The sequence below is a fragment of the Hakea prostrata genome, chromosome 7, assembly GCF_041222555.1.
Source record: "Hakea prostrata isolate BN-2017 chromosome 7, UWA_Hpros_2, whole genome shotgun sequence".
NCBI classification, from domain to species: domain Eukaryota; kingdom Viridiplantae; phylum Streptophyta; class Magnoliopsida; order Proteales; family Proteaceae; genus Hakea; species Hakea prostrata.
Genome location: NC_142606.1, coordinates 37,154,663 through 37,176,468, shown reverse-complemented (window position 1 = coordinate 37,176,468; position 21,806 = coordinate 37,154,663). Strand labels below are relative to the sequence as shown.

The following is a 21,806-nucleotide window of genomic DNA, read 5'->3' as shown; positions in this document are numbered from 1 at the left end:
AACAACGCTGGAACCTCTCGAAACCGGGAAATGCTCCTCTCGCAACTTCTTCTTCAACAAACGTCGTAACCATGAAAATTCGTCTTCATCTTCTAATTCTCCTCTCGCAACATGAAAAATGGAATTGGGGCTTTTGATTCTGAAATGAAACACGAGATGTAGAAAACAAACGCTTTTGTGATTCAAAATATTTTGAAATTCAAAATTTACCCGCGCATTGGTTTGAAATCATTTCGTATCGTATACAAATGTATTTTGTTAAAGGTATAAAACAATTGTATGTACGTTACGTTTTATAAAACGTATTTATAACATATAGTACAACTCAAAAGTGATAACCCAAACCGCCCAACTCGAACCGGTTTAGCGTCATTGAACCGACCCGTTCCCAAAAAGCTGCTTTTATAGGTTGTTTAGATTATTTTAATGGAAGAACAATGCGGGCCCCCCGAAAAAACGGCGGGGGGCCGAAAGCCCCCCACACCAAAAAAAACACCGCCCCCAAAAAAAAAAGTTTAGGGTGGGGAGGAGAAAGGGGGGGGGGGGCCTCTTGGGGGGGTGGTGGGGGGGGTAAGAGGGGGCGGGGGTGGGGGGGGGGGATAGTGGTATATCCATATCTGCATCATATTATATTCAGACGGATTCGGATAATATCCTATCGATTTTCGGACGGATTCTGTCGGATTCGGATGATAATCAGATAGTTATTTTCTTAAGTAGATTCTTCTAAACGGACATGAATATAGATTGAATACAAGTTTTTGACTACTTGTTTACATCTTTATCTTTTTATTTGTGAAGGTTAAGTTTGAAATTTAAGAATTTAACAACTTTGGTAGCTATTTTAGTAGAAAATCTAGAAAAATAGTCACATATCATAGATAAAATTTATAAAAATAAGAATAATAAATCTAAATAAGTAACTTAATCGGATAATTTTATCGGACGGATAATATTCGGTAAGAAAGGAGTATTACCATATCCACATCCTATTAATAATCGGGCGAATTCAGATACCTCTAAATGGATGCGGATGCGAATTCGGAAGCGGGTTTCGATTATCCATTTACACCTCTACTAACCCCTTCAATATGAAAATAATTCCTAAAGATAAAATAATGAGTATAAATGTCATTCCTAATTAAAAAGTAACCCCTCAATCCCTATTTATTTCTCGTGTGTTCTCTCTCCTTTTTTTTTCTTATTTATGTTAAGAAAAATTTAGAAAAAATCTCTCTAAAATTAAGTATTCAAAATACCATTCTTAATTAGAAACTAACTGCTCAATCCCCATTCATTCTCTCATCTCTCCTCTTTTCTTTCTATTTATTCTCTTCTTTTTCTACTAAGTTAAAGAAAATTTGAAAAATATCTTCTCCACAATTGGGTATTATTTATCTTTTTCAATTTATTAATTTTTCTCTTTTCTCTGATTTTTTTTTTTTTGTTATCTTTCTGCTTCTGAGCTAATAGGGGTTCCACTTCCATCAATATACCTTATGCAGAACACCGGCAATAAAATTCAATAATAATATCAAAATATTGGCACAAGAATTTGTTCATTTTTGGGCCGAAATATAACAGTTGACAATCCAGCATTCTATCATAAACTGTCAGCTCTGAAATTAAAAGAATCATTCTCAACTACATTCCCAATCTATCTGTTTGGGTATAGAAGATTTTTCAAGTTATGCAGTAGTAACTGTTGACTATTCCACGAGCCCAAGAGCTCTATTACAGTTTACAAAACTTTTGACACGATATATTACAGTGAAACAGTGAGTCCACAAGCAACACCAAGAATATGAGGGTCACAGAAAACCACATTTTAAACCAGATTTGTTTGACATTCTTAGCCTACCTACCTAATAGAAGTGCCAGAAGTATCCATACTCATAAATAGCAACAGTACAGATGAAAGAGACCTTCGAACTTCAGCCAACCCTGTTCTCTAATCTTGATGCTTCCATAAGATGCCATGCTCCTCTTCATGTAAACAAACACAATTTTCAGTTTTCTCAACTCCACCAGTGAAGTTCATGCAATAAGCATCACGATATTTGAAATAGATTAAACAATCACATCCCCTGAGATCACAAATGAGTAACATGAGAATAACATTAAAGAAGGGATCATGAACTAATAGAGCCAATACTGTAAAATCAAAAAAAATAATTCGTTAAAAGGGTCATTTGTATTAAAAGCAAAAACGTATATGTACAGCAATAATAAAACTCACACGTGGAACCAAATATTCATTCCCGCAACATCAGTTGCCCCCAATACACCCTACCTCACTGGTTCCCACTCACATAAAACAACTAATTCCACAACTTAGAATATGAACCTAGGATGTCTTGAAGCATCTAGATCTAGCTCTGTTATGATTGTTGCTGTCCAAGGGGAATTAGTAGACAAAATCCCCAGACTAACCACAGTGTTCGCTAAGAAGTTCGCTGCCATATTGGTTCCCCCATAGCAATGGGAAATCTTCCATTCTATAGTTGCTAAAAAGAACTGCAGTCCTCTCCAACGTGAAGAATAAACCAGGGGACCCTTCTTTGCTGAATAAGAACCACCATTGCCACTGAGTCACACTCACCCCAAAGCTTTTGCACGTTCAATCGCTTTGCCCAATACGCTCCTGCAAAGTAGCTTTTGATGAAGGATCTATGCATGCATTTCATCCTCCTCTAAATGACAGTCAGGATCTATTTTGTGAATCTCAACCAAGTGAGGGAGATGTTGAACAACCAATGAGTCAGTCTGCTAGTCCTCTGGAAGTTCTTGTATCAATGGCACCCATGAACTTGGAGCTAGATTCTGTTCTTGACATTTCTGATGATGATGATGTTGATGTTGATGAAGATGACCACAAGGAGACCGTTGAACCTTATCCACAGAAACAAGTTGCTGTGTATTCCTTCTCCAAAAGTTGTGTATTCCTTCTCCAAAACGAGATCCTGTTATAAAGGGATTTTTTGATAAGGAAGCTGAAGTGGAAGATGATAGTGACAATGACCTTATGCGATTTAAAGAAAATGAAGAGGATGGGGGAAATGAAGATGAGGAACTCCATGATCTTATAGCAAAAGCATATCAAGAGAATACTGCAAAATCAATCACACAAAGTATTTGAGAGGTATTTGACCTTCTTAAGAGAAAGAGCATTTTTCCCAAGGCCATCTTCGCCTGCATCAAATGCATTCTTCCTGTAACAGGATCGTTTGGATCTCCATATGCCACCACCTTCAACAAAACTCAACGTGTGAGCTACAGACCTTTGACCACGGCTACCATCAATATATGAAACTATATAACTAGGCCCTCCCTAGGAGTGAAGGCAACACAAAAGTTCCAAAGTTCCAGTCAACAAGACAAAATGTAGACATAGATTTTAGAATGGTTGAAGTTTGATATGTGGAGAAATTAATAACCAGTACAACTAGGTAGGACATACTTTCTGCCATTCTACAAAGTATACAAAACATTAGCATCTTATGAAGTATCTAATTTATGCAAACTGAAAACAAAAACACACAAACCTTAATGATAGCAACATAAGGCTTCTGATCCGCATCCTCAGGCTTTAAAGTACCGGATCTTCCTGCATGATAACAACAGCCAAATGGATTCTTTAATGAGAAGTTGACAAAGCTAACAAACAAACAAGTAACTTCACTTTAAGTCAAATGAAATAGGTACCAACGCATTCTTAAGATCTGCCATCCAAAGACCACATAAAGAACTAAAAACCTAAAATCATGCATTCATAGACACCATAACTGCAATTTGAAAGCCTAGAGAAATAGTTAGATGACAGAGAGGAAATCCTTGTTCAGATTTATAATTATTTCCACCTTACATGCTTTTCATTGGAAAGTTCAGTGTTAATCATAAGTTCATATGGTACGTAGCCGGAAGGGTGAAGAAAATGTTTCAATTAGATGAACTTTAAGAATAATTATGACTTTCCTGCATCAAAGATTGCTAACCCTTGTTCAGGTTTATAATTATTTCTACCATACATACTTTTCATTAAAAAGTTCAGTGTTAATCATAAGTTCATATGCTATGTAGCCTAAAGGGTGAAGAAAATGTTTCAATTAGATGAACTTTCAGAATAATTATGACTTTCCTGCATCAAAGATTGCTAACCCCATTAAAGTGGTTGAATCTCAGAATCAAAGGTAATCGACATCCATGTAACAAACTTCCATATGGGCATCTGCTATTCTCCACACAGGATCAGGAAAATTCAAAAGAACGCCTAGAATAGAAGAAAAGAGCAAATATTTACTAATGCCATTAATTCTGCCGTCAGAAGCTCTGCTTAGCCCAACCAAGTTTTGCTGCTGTTCTAAGGAGAAGAAAGTAATGACCCACCACTGGATTTGGACAGGATATCCGATTTCTAAGGGATTTCAAGGTGAGAGGTGCCCAGGTCTTAGGGGCCATAAGAAGAAATGTCGAACGAAGAAAACCAACTCCCACAGAATCCATGGGAATGGCAGTTGGCAAATTGTTGAAGATCGTGGAGCTAAACAATAGTTTGGAAAGTTGAACAATAGTTTGGTAGACATCTTTGCCATTCCAAAACATCAAAATGTCTAATTTCTAATAGTTATATGGTAAGTCTTTGTGAGTGAAAAACTGAACAATATGGACAAATGAAAAACTTCACCAAAAGATGAATGGACAACTTTGCCTAAAACAATTAAATTAGTTGGTTCAAAATAAATATATGAGAAGTCATTGTAAGACAAAATAGGACAATTTTGTTCAATGAAAGATTTGTCATGAATCAAAGTATGTACTTTTATATAATAGTATGATATCTATGTGTATAAACCAACTAAATTATTGTAAAGCAAAGATAGAGCCTAATATTCTAAAAAGATCCAGCTGTGATCCCCAATTTAGAAATACGAGATGATTTTCCCACATTCTCAAAGCATCATATGGTGATATGGACCTTCTAAAAAAGATTGTAATTGGAGTTTGGAATCTCCAAGAAGGATTGAAACTAAGAGTCTTTGTAGCCTGTGTCCTAGCAAAAATGATCAAGCTCAAAGTTCAAAGACAACAAAGAAGTGCTTCTTTTTTTTTGGGGGAACCAGGAACAGAAGACAATACTACAGAAAGAGAGAGGAAATGATCCCAAATATAAAACCTTTATTTATTTATTTATTTATTTATTTATTTATTTATTTATTTTAATATGATCATATAATAGGGAGTAAGGTTATTGCATATGGTTTCCACACACCCTATTCAATCACCCACCCCATCTTTTGGCCACTCAATGAAAAATGAAGAAAACAAAGCAACTATGGAATTTATTTATTTGAACTTATACCCTATGCTAACATGCTACAGCTAAAGTGAGAGATTTTCTACTTATCATTTGACACAGCTCTGCTATTCAGCTCTGGTAGAGATGTTACCACTGAATGGATGGATTGCTTGTGCACTCTGCATATCATCATGGTCAGAGAGAAATAACTCCTTGACACCATGAAGCTGCCTTCTTCCAATTGTCCGCTCTATGCATAAGGAGGAATGTTGTGTCTGGAGATCACATAAGCACACAATCTCCGGCTTTAACAACCTTTTTTGCTCATCTGATGCTTCAGGCAGCCAAGTCTTCTTTAATAGATGCAACGCCAGCTCTGTTCCAAAGATGTCAAATACCTGCAAGAATAAAAAACTTGAATGCATTAAAGGAGACAAAAATGAAAGGTGAAGAACTCCTCAAGGAAAAGTGAAAAACAAAGACAGTAGTTTTAAGATAGATTCAATTCTTATGAGGGTTAATGAGTTTATGTTGGCATGCGAGCTTGAAACTTTCTCAAGCCTCATTAACTCTCTTCTCTCCATCTCTACATTTGAACCATTCTCCACTAATTATAGTGCATATGGGGAAAGTTGTAGAGAAAACGACGAAGATGAGATGATGTTAGACCTTGAACTCTCCCTTGTAATTATATAGTCTCAACAATTGATGAGATAACCTTCTTTTTTTTTTTTTTTTTTTTTTTTTTTTTTTTTTTTTTTTGGGTGTGGGGGGTTGAGATGATGAGATAACATGAAGGAAATATTACCTACAATAACAAAAATCTATTTGTTCTCCATCGCAGTCATACCTATGGCTGAGCTAAGTGTGTTCAAAAAGGTTCAAGAAAACGAAGGTGAGAATGTAGCAGTGGCGAGATGATTCTTAGTTTACATGGAGTCATGGACTGAGAGGAAGGGAGAGATATATGAGCAACACCCCAGTGCCCCCCCCCCTCCCCCCCCCCAAAAAAAAAAAAAAAGGATGACATCCTATGTGGAATCTACCATCCACACCTCCACCCACAACCTCAGGTCCTCTCTTTATGCTGGGGATTTGAAGATTGTTACCTCTCTAGCCGCTGGAAATGTGGAGCATAAAAGTCTACACTACCAGGATTTTGGGTTCAAGTTTCTTGATCCTCTCTTCCCTGCCCCCCCCCCTTATAATAGATATATATCAATCAATCAGTGAAAGAATTTTAAAAAAATATATTTACATAGAAAGAGTGAAACTCATTGTAACTCACCTGGTAAATCATTGATCTGATTGAATAGCTTTTCACATTTTTATTTGTGTTTCTTAACCCTTTGGAGACAGTGAGCCGTCCTCTCTTCTCTAGTAATTCTGCTGCCATAATTTGTATATTCCTGTTCTTCAAATAAAATCCTGAACAAAAACAGACTGAATGAGAACAAAAAGATACTTCTTCATCAAAGTAGTGGGAAAAATGAAAGAACATAATGTACAAATTGTACACCACATTGAAGCAAGATAAATAGCATAAATTTGTTCATTCCTTATAAATAACATCAGGAGATTCATTGCAAGCTCAAGCCGTCAGGCCTGTTTTGTGTAATGGACCATTCATGGATTAAATTCATTCAATTCCAGCAAAAAAAGGTATTCATTCAGACCTTGATATCTGCAAATCTCCAGAGACAAGAGAAGAGAAAAGAAGATCAACTAGACAATCGATTAAATATGAGCAAGGAGGATACTGTCACACACATAGAAAAAAATTCGAGGGAAACTCAAGTTTCGACAGGGTGAAAATGGGAAACCTAGCTAGGAGGAAACTTCGGACCTTTTCGTGCAAGTTTCGACAAGTTTTAAAGAGTATTTTAGGGTGGGACTTTGCACTTAGGCTAATTAGAGTATAAAGAACACATTGGCACATGCATTTTGCTAAAAAAGTCAATGCAGATATGTCATTCAATGGACATAACATCAATGTAGAGTTGTCCAAAAAATACACTATAAGTTAACTACTTAAGTACATACAACAACAACAACAACAACAACAACAACAATAAGCCTTGTCCCAACTAAATGGGGTCGGCTACATGGATTCTAGCCCTCCAATTAGTTCTATTCGAGGCCATGCTAGATTCAAGGCCTAAGCTATACATATCCTTTCTCACCACTTCTCCTAAGGTTATCTTAGGTCTACACCTAGCTCTTCTAGTTCCTTCAATATGGATTATATCACTTCTCCGTACAGGGGCATTTATAGGTCTCCGTTGAACGTGGTCGTGCCACCTCAAACGACTTTCTCGAAACTTATCAATTATGGGAGCAACTCCCAGACCAGCTCTAATATGATCATTTATTATCCTATCCATCCTAGTTTTGCCACTCATCCATCTTAGCATCCTCATTTCTACTAAACTGAGTTTATCCATATGATTCTTTTTAACAGCCCAACACTCTGCACTGTACATCATAGCTGGTCAAACAATGGTCCTATAAAATTTTCCTTTAAGCTTTAATGGAATACGCCGATCACATAAGACCTCGGACGCACCTCTCCACTTCATCCACCCTATTTTAATTCTTTGGGAAACATCATCCTCTAAATCACCTCTTTTACTAAACCTAGGTACCTAAAACAATCACTCTGAGGAATCTCTTTATCGTCAAGCATCACCACCTCATCATCTATCCAATCATGACTAAAGTTACAAACTAGATCTTTTGTCTTCGATCTACTAAGTTTAAAGCCTTTTGATTCCAAAGCTACTCTCCATGATTCTAATTTGGTATTAATCCCCACTTGGGTCTCATCAATCAACACAATATCATCCGCAAAAAGCATACACCAGGGGACCTCATCTTGAATGTCTTTTGGTTAATTCATCCATTACCAGTGCAAATAGATATGGGCTTAAAGTTGACCCTTGATGTAACCCAACTATTATCAAGAATTCATTACTTTGTCCCCCCACTGTTCTAACACTAGTCACCAAACCATCATACATATCCTTAACTATATCTACATATTTACTTGCAACACTTCTTTTCTCTAGTACTTGCCAAATTAATGCTCTACGGACTCTATCATAAGTTTTTTCTAAGTCAATAAATACCATATGAAGGTCTTTCTTACATTCTCTATACCTATCCATAAGTTTCCTAATTAGGTAAATAGCCTCCATTGTAGATCTTCCCGGCATAAACCCAATGCCCCTATAGTTATTACAACTTTGAATATCTCCTTTATCTTTCTTAACTACATAAGATTCAATATATAATATCTAACTTCAAAACATCAAACACAAAGTAACTGACAATAAAAGGAAAGTACAACTCAATGCTAAGACGAGTGCCTCGTTGGATCCATCCTGTGAGCTGAGTAGTATTATACATGTAACATCCTCTCCTCCAATCAACGAGCATAGATATCCCATGACATTTTATGCCTATGGAAAGTAATCAACAACTACAACTTTATAAGTCTAGTCATCAACATGCCTAAGATAATTAGTCTGAAATACACAATTTGGATAGGGAAGTCCTGATGTTGGGGGCATTTGTTGTGGTATTTGGGGAAACATGAAAGAATCAAAAAAATTGAAAATTTGTGGAAGTTTTGAAAACTTGCAAGAAAAAGTCTCAGGTTTCCACGAAATTTCCCAAGTTTTCATGAAATTTCTCAGGTTTTCACGAAATTTTCCATGTTTATCACGAAATTTCCCATGTTTCCTCCGATTTTTTTTTCTCATAAACCAGTTGGGTTGAACCAAGTTTCGACAAGTTTCTAGGTTTCGACAAGTTTCGACGGAATTTCAACCATTTCAATTGAAATTTGGGATTTTTTCTTTTTCGGTCCCCTAGTTTTTTGTTTTGAGGTTTCCAAAATGGAAAATTTTAGTGAAAATTTTGCAAGTTTCGATTGAATTTTGTTCTATGGTCACACACCATGATTTCCATCTCACAACCCTTCCTTTCTGTAATAATCGGCTCCCCATCCCAAAACCCTTCTTTGAAATAAAAGATCCCGCCTTCACAATCCTTGTATGCATAATTGACTCCTTGTAATCCTATTGATAGTTTAAACATCACCCTCTCACAACTCTTCTTTGCCTAATTAACTCCTCTAAACCCACGAATAGAAAGGAAAAACAAAGGGTGGGGGTAGGGGTAGGTGCAACGTCAATGTAGATTAGAAAGGTAAGGATTCAGATTCTCAGAAAAAATCCCATCTATGAGATCAAAGAGAAGGATGGCAGGACCTCTTTCATTCAATACAGAAATCAGATTCAAGAGAACCTTTTTACCCAAGAGATGGACAAGAACCCAAAATCAATTCTTAACCTTGACAGGATTCTTTTTTCATTCAGGTGTTTATGATTTAGTTTACATATACAAGCATTATGTGTGATCAGATTGTAGCACATGGAGCCCAAAAAACAGAGGAGTTCACCAGATTGATTATTGGTTAGATTGCTAATTTGGAGCAATTCAACCACACGTTGCCCCCTACCACGAAGTTATAACTAAAGTGAGTTTGCATTTCATTTCAGATACAAGATCTGAGTAACTCGTAGCTGTTTAAGAGGGCTAGAACAAGTCCGACTTTGGGACGATTTGGATATTAAAACCTTGAGATGCTTCAAAAGCATATACTTTTGCTAACCTAAGCCATGCATATCCTTTCACACCGCTTTTCTTAAGGTTATCTTAGGTCTGCCCCTAGCTCTTTTAATTCCTTCAATCTAGATTATATCACTTCTCCATACAGGAACATTTACTAGCCTTCACCGAATGTGGCCATGCCACCTCAAACAACTTTCTCGTAGTTTGTCACTTATTGGAGCTACTACCAAACCAACTCTAATATGATCATTCATTATCTTATTCTTCCTAGTTTTGTCACTCATCCATCTTAACATCCTCATTTATGCTACATTGAATTTATCCATACGATGCTTTTTACCATACATCATAGCAAAGTCGAACAACGGACCTTAATAGAATTTTCCATCAAACTTTAAAAGAATGTGTTGATCACACAAGACCCTGATACACCTCTCCAAGTCATCCACCCTATCTTAATTCTTTGGGAAACATCATTCAACATCACCTTTTTTATATATGATGACTAAACCATGTTACCTAAAACATCACTTTGAGGAATTTCATTATCATTAAGTTTCACCACCTCATCATACGTCCAATCATGACCAAAGTTACAAACTAGGAATTCTATCTTCACTCTACTTAGTTTAAAAACTTTTGATTCCAAAGTTGCTCTCCATATATCGTTTAGGGGTACTTTGGTCTTTTAATTTGGTTTAAGTCAAGGGGTGTTATGGTATTTGGGTATTTTAACAATGTGAGGACATTGAGGACTAAAATCGACACTTGACAACAAAAGTTAATGGTAGGTATAAGAATCATTGGAATATTAAGAGGAGGTTTAGGTGTCATTCATCCAACTAAGATGGGAGACATCATTTACCCTAAAAATTTCTTCCAACAATATTGCCATACATAATTTAGAAGTGGTAATATTTTAGCCCCGGAATAAACAAGTGGAACATTATAGTTTATTTAAAATTGGTAGTCTTTTTGTATAATAGATACGTTATTTCCCAACTATTATACATTTGTAATAATTAGTTTGTTAACAAAAATCTTTCTCACTAATAAATAAAAGAGAAAATTGCACCGGCACCCCAAAATGGAGGGGCCTTAAAGCACTGGCACCCTAGTTTAAGTTTAAAAAGCACCTAACTCCTGTTCCGTTAGAAATGTTAGTGTCCAAATATAGAAGTACAATTATGCCCATTCTACCTTTCCTCTCTATTTCTCAATCCTACGCTATAGAATTCCCTGGCGAACAGAGATGGAAAGAGAAATCGGAAACCAGAGAAAAGATGAGCAGTTAGAGAAATGAGGAGGAAGAAGATTTAAAGGCTGAATCTTAAATCCCACCTCTTCTCCGGTAATTGTAGCATCACCCAAGCCCAAGACTCAACCCCTGCAACTAGGTCGGCTAGTAAAATTGCTGGAAGGATTGATTTCATTCAGACCAAAGCCATCCAAATGCTTTAAAAAAAACAACAACAGATTAGAGAAGCCAAAGTTAAAAGCTGAATCTGATATAGGACCAACACATGTTGCAGGAGAACCCTATTTTGGATTTCATTACCAACATGTTCTTCAGGAGTTTTTCTTCCCTATGTCTATCTTAGCTTTTTTGTACTAATTGAATCTGGTATTGTTATGAACAATATATGGTTTTCTTCAGTTGATTTTTTTATTTAGTTTTAAAATGAGAAAAGTGAGACTTGAAGAAACCATACCATTGTTGCAAGACCAACCAATAAGGATTCAAGCATCTGAAGAATCACTGCTGCCTAGGGTTAATGGAAGTGGAAAAGCAATTGTTATGAAAACCAGCATCTTTTAGAACTTAAAATATAAGTAGTAGATTGAAGTGAGAAGATGAATTCCATCTTCTTGATTCATCAAGTGAAGGAGGCGGTAATGGTGGTTGTGGTGTCGCTAGCGTTCCCGGAGCCGAAGGTGGAGAGGGTGAAGCAGAGGAGAGCCGAGTGAGGAGAGAGAATAGATTGGGGGATGATGTTGGAAGAATAATGAGCGTAGGATTAGAGTAAAACACGTGTCAAACATCTAATAATCCATTTTTTCCCCTCAAGTTTTGGTAAGGGCATTTTTGGAATTAAAGAAAAATAAACAATGGGTTAATGGTTTCACTAACAAAATGGACTAGTGTGTTTAATGAGCTGGGGTGTTGGTGTTTTTTAAACATATAGTGGGGTGTTAGTGCTTTAAAGCCTCCATTTTGGGGTGCCAATGCAATTTGTAAAACAAGAAAAAATACATTCATATGAATATTTCTATATAAGATATTGAAATAAATCCCTATACTATGTGCATCTTCTTGATTGAACAAAGTCACAATTGTTACTATTCATTGATAAAACATTCTATGATGATAAAACAACAAAATGACAATTCAGTGCAAATGATACTGACACCAAACAACGGAGAAAATAAAAAGTATAGAAAGTGATGAATATTTACCCAAGAAAAGATGGTTACAAGCATTCTTCAATGAAATCCAAATTTCTTATGGATGGTTTATGGAGAAAGAAGGTTTTATTCAGAGAACAAAACTGATGACTCTGTTAAAGATTTAGGAGTAGAGAAACATGTATGGAAACTTAATGTTATCCATAATTGGGAAACAAAAAACAATAATTAGGGGATGCAATAATGAAATTGGAAATGCATGACACATTATCCCCAAAATTTAAGATTTGTTGAACACTAGTATGGAAAATAAATATCGATTCATTCTTTTATGTCAAAAGATAGAAATAGATTTTTAAAAAGATGTAACATTTGAGAAAAGATTATGCTCAATTCCTTCCCGCCAAGAACTTTTGGGGTAAAGCACCTTCTTGAAATGCAAATAGGCATCAAAACTGATAGATTATGGAAACTATCACACCAAATATCATATTTGGTGCAGAGTTGAGGGAAGATCATATTGGATCTTATCCATCAAGATTTGGAGGAAGGAATCTTCATGAAAAGCAGAATGGCCTTAAGAAGATAAATTAGGCCTACTAGTCTACCAAACATAATAGGAGGCATTTTGAGGAAGGAATTGTGAAGGTATGTCCAAAATAGAAAATAAAAATATGAAAGAAAAAGCAGAGCAGCATATGGTGAGACAAAAGAATTTCAACTATTTGACTACAAACCTAACAAATGACCAAGTTTGATGCGTTGACAACTTTAGTTCAGCTAAGTATTAACATACAGAAAAGGATAAGATTAAGACCCACTAGACAAAAAGATCAAGGTTTATTGAAACGTGCCTCTTTTTTTCTAAAATATTTTTTAAATTTAAAGGAGTGAACCAAAGGATGTAACAACTAGTTTACAGAAAGACAACCAGGAAAGACAGAAGCTCCAAACATTTAACAAGAGCCCAACAAGCATACCAGGAAATAAAAGCTGGAATAATCAAAATCTAGGTCTTTGCTGAGCATCCATTCTTAATTTATCATTGACCAAAGTAAGCAAATTAGCTAAGGGCAAAGAAAGTTCAAGCTTTAAAACTAACTTTATAAGGAATTCCACCTCCAAAGCCACTTCTCTATAACAATGTGTGATTTTTCGGTTCATGTCATAGAAGAAAACTTGAAGAACTAATCATTGCTGTTAAATAGACCAAACAACAAGAAGCATAGAAACTGACAAATAACATTAGGGTCGGTATCCCTGCAGATACCTCTAGCACCAGGCCTGTTAGCATAGCCCAAAGAACAGCCATCAACATTAACTTTCACCAAGGATCAGAATCTCAGTTTTGAGGCCAGTTTCGACCAGCTTCAAGACCAAGATATGGTGGTTTTGAACAAAATTTCAGCCAAAACCTGGAACTTTTCCCAACATGTTTCAGCCATTTTTTGAAGGTTTTTTCATCTGATTTCTTGTCTACTTCCTATTTAAAGCATAATGAATACAATGAAGCTAGTACTTTGCTAAAAAAAACAATGAAAAAATATCATTCAAGTATACTAACAAATGAGAAGTTCAAAGAAATACAAACTTTGTAAAATTGAACCACACACGATCATAGATCATAGGTCATAGTCCTAGACTAATCATATATTAATCTCAGTCATACAAGACCATTTAAGCCATCAACAAAAAGAAGAAAGATGGAAAATTTGGAACAAACCTTGCAAAATCTTCCAAAATCCCCAAAGAACAAGAAAATGGTGTGAAAGATTGCAAAGGAGTGACTGAAACTGAGTGAAAAAATGTGTTGAAAGCACAAAAAATCAGCAAAAAGAGGTTGGCGGGGTCAAAACCAGTCAAAACCTATGAAATCTCTCATGTTTTGATTCACCACAGGTTTCATTTCTAAAGAATGGAGATGCCAATAAAAATTTGCACCATGGTTTCACCCATTGTGGTGACAAGAACATGTGAATACTTGCATTAAAAACTACTGAGAAAAGAAATGAGCTGAAATATTCAATATTCAAGAATAGCATATATCTGCTAGAAAGCTCACATGCCCCTAGCTCCACTAGGATCATAGGAAGGAGTTCAAAAGAATTTCTGCAATAAGGTAAAATCTTCTAGATATTCAAACCAAGCGAAGTGGGGGATGAGCATGAGACCTGTTGACCACACATCCTTAAAACCTAACCACCATCCTTTTAAGAAACATCATGCCTTAAAATGCTTCAAGTGTCCATGGTTATTGAGATTAGATTATTAAAAATACCCAAAAAAAAATTTGAAAGCTGACCTTAAGGAATCAATGGAAGTACAACAATCCACAAACTAGCGTAGAAAGCTCTCCATATGGTTACGGAATATATAACATCAGGAAGGCAAAGTAATACCTCCACTTGACCTTGTCATCATCAGAATGCTTGTCATGAAACAACTTTCAACCAAAACTTAGCTAGGTGAGGTACAAAATGCATACCCAAGCAAGTTTGGATGAGCTAGCCTACTTTAGGGATAGAAAATTGTTAAGTCTCTTAAGCAGGTTTAATGGAGAATTTGCAAAGAGACTGATAATAGACCTCCACATCAGGATCACTAGGGTACCAACCTCAGTCAATTGAAAATGAAGCTCGAAAGTTCAGAGGTCACCAGAAAGTTCCACATCCCATTAACAAAAAATTCTAAGACCAAAGCACCCCAAAAAAAAATTCTAAGACTGCAGAACAAGACACCAAAAAGGGGGGTAGATAACCAGTATTGTGCTATCACTGAAGAAGGGCCATACTGTTATCATGCAAAAAAACTCATGACCTATTTTACCCAACCCCTGGCATGCATGACTGTGTCATCGCATCCCCTTAAAGGAGTCTTGTCCACAAGATCAATATCTGGACTGCTTTATCATATCAGATAAAAATTCCCAAGTGGCTTCTACAAGAGATTGCCATTCCGATGAACCAGCACTTGCCTCTTCCCTTCGTGAACTTGTTTTATAACAAAGCTTGTAGTCATGGCAATAAACAATGGTCTTCATCAGATGTTCAAATTAGTTGAACTTGGATAGAACTATAGAAGCACCCAATTTCTTTTTTAATCTATATATAACTACGGTCCCACCCTCCGGATTATCTTGAAAGGGCCATAAAATTGTGGAGATAATTTGAGATTCTTTTGCATTGCCACAGTTGACTGGCGATAAGGTTGGAGTCTCAAATACACCCAATCAACAATGTCGAGGTGCCGCTCTTGGTGGTGATGATCACAGATTCTCTTCATCCTTTCTTGTGACTGTTGGAGAGTATTGTGCAAGTCTTTGACCTTTAGACCACGACCCAACAGTTGCATAGCCACCAATTCAGCTGGTGTTGTTCCTAGATATATGTAAGAAAAGATGGTGACGATCAACCATAAACAGCATCAGGTGTGGTTTTGATAATATAGTCCCAACTTGTGTTGTAGCAGTATCCGCCAAAGAAAACCATCTCCCACTCCTAAGTATTTGAACAAGTAAATTTCGTATGCCCAGTTCACTACTTCAATTTGACCATCACTTTGAGGATGATATGTTGAACTGAAGTTGAAGTTAGTTCCATTAAGTCAAAACAACTGAACAAGTTAGCCCAAAAGTTATAAGTAAAGGTAGGATCCTCCCTATCACAAACAATTGTCCTTGTCCATGTAATTTGAAATCATGGTCAGAGAAGGTTTTTGCTCAATGCACAGCACTGTAAAGGATGAGAGTTGAATAAAGTGGGCATCCTTGGATAACCTATCACTACAACCAAAATGACTAATTTTCCTTTAGATAGTGATAAACCCTTGATGAGATCCATAAACACATCCTCCCATATGGTATTGTGAAATAAGTAATGGTTGTAAGAGGCTGGCTAGAGAAGACTATTTAACTTTGTGATGTGGACAAATGTCACATTCAGCGATAAACTTCTTCAGTAACAACAAACCCTGGTGCCAAAGGCTTCCACACAAGCAAAGTCCAAGGAGGCAGTTTTCCTACACAGTCTTACCCCCAACAAATTTTCCTGGGAGGCTGTTTCATTGTCTTGACCCTGGGGCTACAACTATGGTCCACTAATTGTTGCGCCAAGGCTTGCCCATGCTAAACTTCTTCAGTTTATCTCACATATGAGGCTAAAAGAAACTTTGTCCATATTCTTTGGAGAGTTTTATCAAACCCTTCATGTGGGCAACCTTGGATTTGATATATGTGGACAATTAACAAAGAGTCCTTGTGAAGGTAAACTTTATCTTTAAAGAATATTAGCCCATCCTTGAATTTTCAAGATTCAAGTTCTGCTCCACCTCTACTTTGACAGCCATGACCTAGTCAACAATGAGACCCAAGATGGCTTTTTTTTCCCATTTGAAGCTGCATCATCCTTTCCAACTTCTTCATGTCGAGATAAAGAATTGGCCACAATATTTTCTTTGCCCTTTTTGTATTCAATAACGAAATCATAAGCCATCAACTCATACAGCCAGCAATATCGTGCAAGCAATGCAATTTTTTGAACCCATAAATTTTGCAAGCTTCTCTGATCTGTGCATACAATGAACTGTCATTTCAGGAGAAAAGAATGCCACTTTTGTACTGCTAGGACTAAAGCCAACATCTACTCTCATAGATAGACACACTAATAAATTCTTTCCTTGCAGAGCTTGGCTAGAGTGCAATTCGGTGATCTTGAAGGGAACAACTCAAATCCCTAATCAACAAGCATCACACTAACATAACTAGTTTTGTGAAGTTGCGTAGGGCAAGCACTGGTGCATTGGTCATTGCTTCTTTTAATTTTTGGAATGCATCCATGGCTTTTTGAATACATGTGAAGGAGTCTTTCTTGGTCATGCTGATTAGAGGTCCAGCAATTTTTATGAAATTCTTAAAGAATCCCCGATAATACCTATGAGCCGGAAAAAAAAAAGCATAGCCTCAGGAGGTTGTAGCCTAGCATAGCCTCAGGAGTTTGTAGCAGAGGCCAACTCATCATAGAAGAAATTTTATTAGAATTGACTTCAACACCTTCACAAGATATGGTATGGCTTTGGTCTTTCATTTTGTCTTGACCAAATTGCCATTTGCTTTTCTTAACAAATAACTATGGGCTCTCAAAATTGATAGGGTAATGTGTAAATGCTTTTGATGCTCTTCCAACTACGAATTGTACACCAAGATATTGTCAAAGAAAGCCAATATGAATTTCCATAAGTAATTCAAAGATACTTGGTTCATCAATGATTGAAAAGTTGATGGTGCACTGGTCAAGCAAAATAGCATCACTAGAAATTCGTAGGGACCATGATGAGTACAAAAGGTTGATCTTTCAATATCATCCGATATTATACGAATTTTATGATAACATGAACGAAGGTCCAATTTTGAAAATATGTTGTGCACCATGAAGTTCATCTAATAATTCACTGATGACTAGGATAATCTACACATGTGGCAAGATCCATCATGTTTCTTAACCAAGATTACTGGAGAAGAATATGAGTAGCAACTGGGTCGTATGACACCAGTCTGGAGCATATCAGCTACAATGCTTTCAGTTTCCTTTTTTTGGTGATGTGGATACTGATAAGCTTTAGCATAAATGGGTCGGCTACCAAGTCCCAATCAAATACTATGATCATGCCATCGTGGTGGAGGAAGTCCGGTTGGCTCTTCAGAAATATCTGAAAAGCTCCTCAGAATTTGCTGGAGTTGTGGTTGAGAAGATTGACCCATATCTGCTGAATTATATGGCTAAACAGCATACAGCTGCACCATGGCACCTTCTTGTTGTTTCCTTAATTGCCAATTGAATTAATGATTCATTAACTTATCTTCAGCCTTGGCAATGCACTGCATCATCAGGTCCTCTTCGCCCACCTTGAGTACCATGGTTAGTTTTGAAAATCTCATAAAGTAGGACCTAATGATCTTAATGAACAGGCTCCAAAACTGGCCTCAAAACTGAGATGGCACCAAAATTTCAGAAATCTCGATCTAGACCTGGGAATTTTCCCAGGTAGCTTTGGCACTAGGTTTTGGGGAGCTTCTAGAGTTGTTGTTAAAAAATAATAATAACAAAAAATCAACCACTGGATAGTTATTCCTCAGTGTTAGGATACATGAGAGGTTTCCAGAGATACAAACTTTATAAAATTGAAGAAATTGTGTTGCATACATTAAATTTAGATAGAATACAAATACAATAACCAAAAAGAAACTCACAGTCTTCAATTCCAAGTTAAGTCCCTGGGTGGATCCATCCCATAAGACACATACTCTGGATAAAGTTATAGAGCATTGCACATCCAACAACTCCACCATATACTCCATATGGACTATAACCATGGAGCAAGAAGCAAATGAGGTGAAGGAAGACAAAGTAGCAATGATTTTTTTAATGAAAAAGAGGTTAAAAGAGGGGAAAAGGCAATAAAAGGGGGAAAGCCTGGAAATTTTAACCAGCGGCACCTACAAGTTCTGCAAATTTTGCAAATTTCAACCGAGATTTCAGACTTTTGAATAAGGTTTTGCAAATTGGTTTTGACCCATCTTGGTTAAAATTTCGACTATGATGGGTTGGAGCATGGGAATAAAGTTTCTTGCCCATAGGATTTTCGTCTCAATTTTGTTGAAAGCCAAGATTATATAAAAAATTTGGTCGTTTTGGTCAAAATTAGAATTATGCTTTCAACCATTCTTCTCGTGCTGATGGCCAATAGAAACCATTCCTATTTAACCCATATAAAAAATAGTCGGACCATTTTACAATCACCATAATGTATATAGTGAAAGACATAAAAACACATACTAAAAATAAAAATAATAGATCTTATTCTCAAGGAGATGTTCAAATGGTCAAGAAATGTTTATTTTGGTACTTTGGGTTTTGTTTTAAATATGGTAGAAAAAAAGAGAGTAGTGTCTTGACTATCCTACTACAACAAATTACTCTAGCAAGGCAATCTTCGAAGAAAATCTTAAGTACATATTAGGATCTAATACATGGTCATGAAAATTTATGGAGTCTTACAAAATTTAGTGTCCATAAGGAAATATATATGGTTTACCTCTACAAAGGTATATCTAAATTATCCACAATAACACACATCATATATAATCCAGAATTGATTTACTCTCATCTTAAAAAGGAATACATAATCTAAATATCTAGAGATCCAAAGTATATAAACATGCATGCCCTCAAAAGGAAGAAAAGTGATTCAACCACTAAAGCATGGGGTATACCTCGTATTACAATCTAAAACTATGCTAGCTTTTTAAGAAGAATGTTATAAGTAACAGGGAAAACTTACTAGCTTAATGGATCTAAATACAATTACCTTATTAAATCATAACTAAATACATAACAAGATAGACAAATAGGAATATAAAATGGCATGAAAATTTTCCATTTTAAAAAACAACTTCTAGGTCATTATGTGTTCATCTAATGCACAAATTAAATGAATCAAGTAACTCTGATCAAAGGCTATTGGTCACATGCCTCACCACATGGTTTGTTAAGAAATTCACTGAAACCAATCCCCCTGGCCCAACCCCAATTTTCATTGCCATAGTAGCATTATGCCCTCTAGACAGCATCTGTTGAGCATCCCACTGTAGCAAGAGAGCAAATAATAAAAGGGAGATCTCCATTCCTATTGAGACAGGTTGAGCTTTATAGCATTAATTCACCACACCATTCCTTTCAATTCCATAATTAAGATAATAACAGTTATTTAGTTCCCTACGCATCATTTATATTGCAACTGTGAATTTCACGTTACGCTAATAACAAAATCATGATACAATCACATCAAAAGATGCATTCACTTTCCATAATGAGTAAAATGTAAAATCATATATATCTGAAGTGATTAAATTCAAAACATATATTTCATAAAGAAAACAATATTTATACTAACCTGGAGATGTCAAAAGGATAATAAATCCCCTCCACTATTGACAAATAAAATCCCAAATGTGTGTCCTACAAAATTAATCCGTAATTAGGATATTAAATTCTGGATTTGTAAAACCACTAGATCTATTTCTCCTTTCTTATATGCAACTAATGTTCAATTCTTGTTCTCAATGTAGTTCATCGATGACAAAAAAAATCAGCATAAAGACTGTTATAGAAAGGTCTCTAAAATATATATAGCTATACGTCTTCCAGAGTGTGGCTGGACTAAATCCTACATGGGCTTAATGTAAAGTATATGTATATCCTAACCAAAGGACACAAAAAAATTTATATATATATATATATATATTTTTATATATATATAATATATATATATATTATATTATTTATATATATATATATATATATATATATATATATATTAAAAAAGAAAAAAAGGAATAGCAAAATTAACTCAAAACTGAATGGGCAAACTCTATCTACAAATTATGCCATCAACAATACTGAATCAAATTGTATTTTGGAAAGCTCGCCACTGAAACAAATATGGGAAGGGAAACAACACCTATGAACGTGATGTCATGATTGTATCCAGCACTCAAATTCATAATCCATCACATCATAATAAGTAGTATATGTTTCTTTTAAAAATTCCCAGCCACATACGACAGTCCTTTAAATCATAATGCTAAAAAATGGCTACTAGTCCCATTCCTTCAAGAATCAAAACAACGAACACATTGTAACATCATGATATAATTAACTCCATTCTTCCATAACATAGCATGATCTGATCTTTACATGCATGGATCCCATTCTGCAGAATTCTTTAACATGCTTATCATTCAAACTCAAAAAACTAACGCATGAGCTCTAACAAGGTATAATCGTTCTAACATACCTGGAATTGGAAACCCTAGGATAAATCATTATAGGATGAAAAACCTATCTCAGATTTTAGAGATTTGAAGAAAAAGAACTTAAATAGGAAAGAAATGCTTACCACCTGAAGGAAATCTCGTATTGGATCTTTCTCCCGAAGCGTCAACCAAATTCCTCTCCTCCCACTCTCTAGTTATCTTTCAGATCTCACAAGAACAGTCACCCTCTCCTGTACATCGTTTTCTCCACTCCCATTTTCAAAGTGCGAAGAGAGGTTATACTTCTAAGTTCTAACTTCTCTTTTGCTTAATTGAATTCCCGATATGCCCCTTGACACATTCCTTTTTAACCAATCCCCTCTCATGCAATCCGATTAACTGGATAAATTAACCTCTCCCTTAACGAATTTACGATGTTAGCCTTACATTAATTTGTTTATTTCCATGCAACCAGTAAGTTGAGCAAAGTAAATTTACCCATACGCCCTTCCACTACGCTCTTTTACCATACAGACCAACTCATTTTTCACCTCCGGTTTGCAATGAGTTGGAATCCACCATGGCAGAGGATTGTGCTACTTTCGGAGTCCGAATCACCTTTCCGTTGAGAGAACACATACTGCTCACAGCTCACCT

At 36.0% G+C, this 21,806-nt stretch overlaps 1 protein-coding gene across 4 annotated transcripts; it reads right to left on the bottom strand.

The window, feature by feature from the left end:
- Window positions 1–1,555: 1,555 nt before the first annotated feature.
- LOC149011023 (uncharacterized) lies at window positions 1,556–21,430 on the bottom strand. 4 transcript variants are annotated; one of them, XM_089163480.1, is made up of 7 exons: window positions 21,293–21,430; window positions 20,288–20,352; window positions 6,585–6,724; window positions 5,448–5,694; window positions 3,546–3,607; window positions 3,152–3,249; window positions 1,556–2,963 (listed from the first exon to the last, which is right to left on the bottom strand). In XM_089163480.1, exons 3-7 carry the CDS (start codon window positions 6,690–6,692, stop codon window positions 2,894–2,896), a joined length of 585 nt encoding a protein of 194 aa, XP_089019606.1. In that variant the 5' UTR covers window positions 6,693–6,724; window positions 20,288–20,352; window positions 21,293–21,430; the 3' UTR covers window positions 1,556–2,893. The 4 variants fall into 4 exon arrangements, with proteins under 4 accessions (XP_089019606.1, XP_089019607.1, XP_089019610.1 ...); XM_089163481.1 differs by having other exon boundaries at window positions 21,296–21,430; XM_089163484.1 differs by lacking the exon at window positions 20,288–20,352.
- Between the last annotated feature and the right edge of the window lie 376 nt (window positions 21,431–21,806).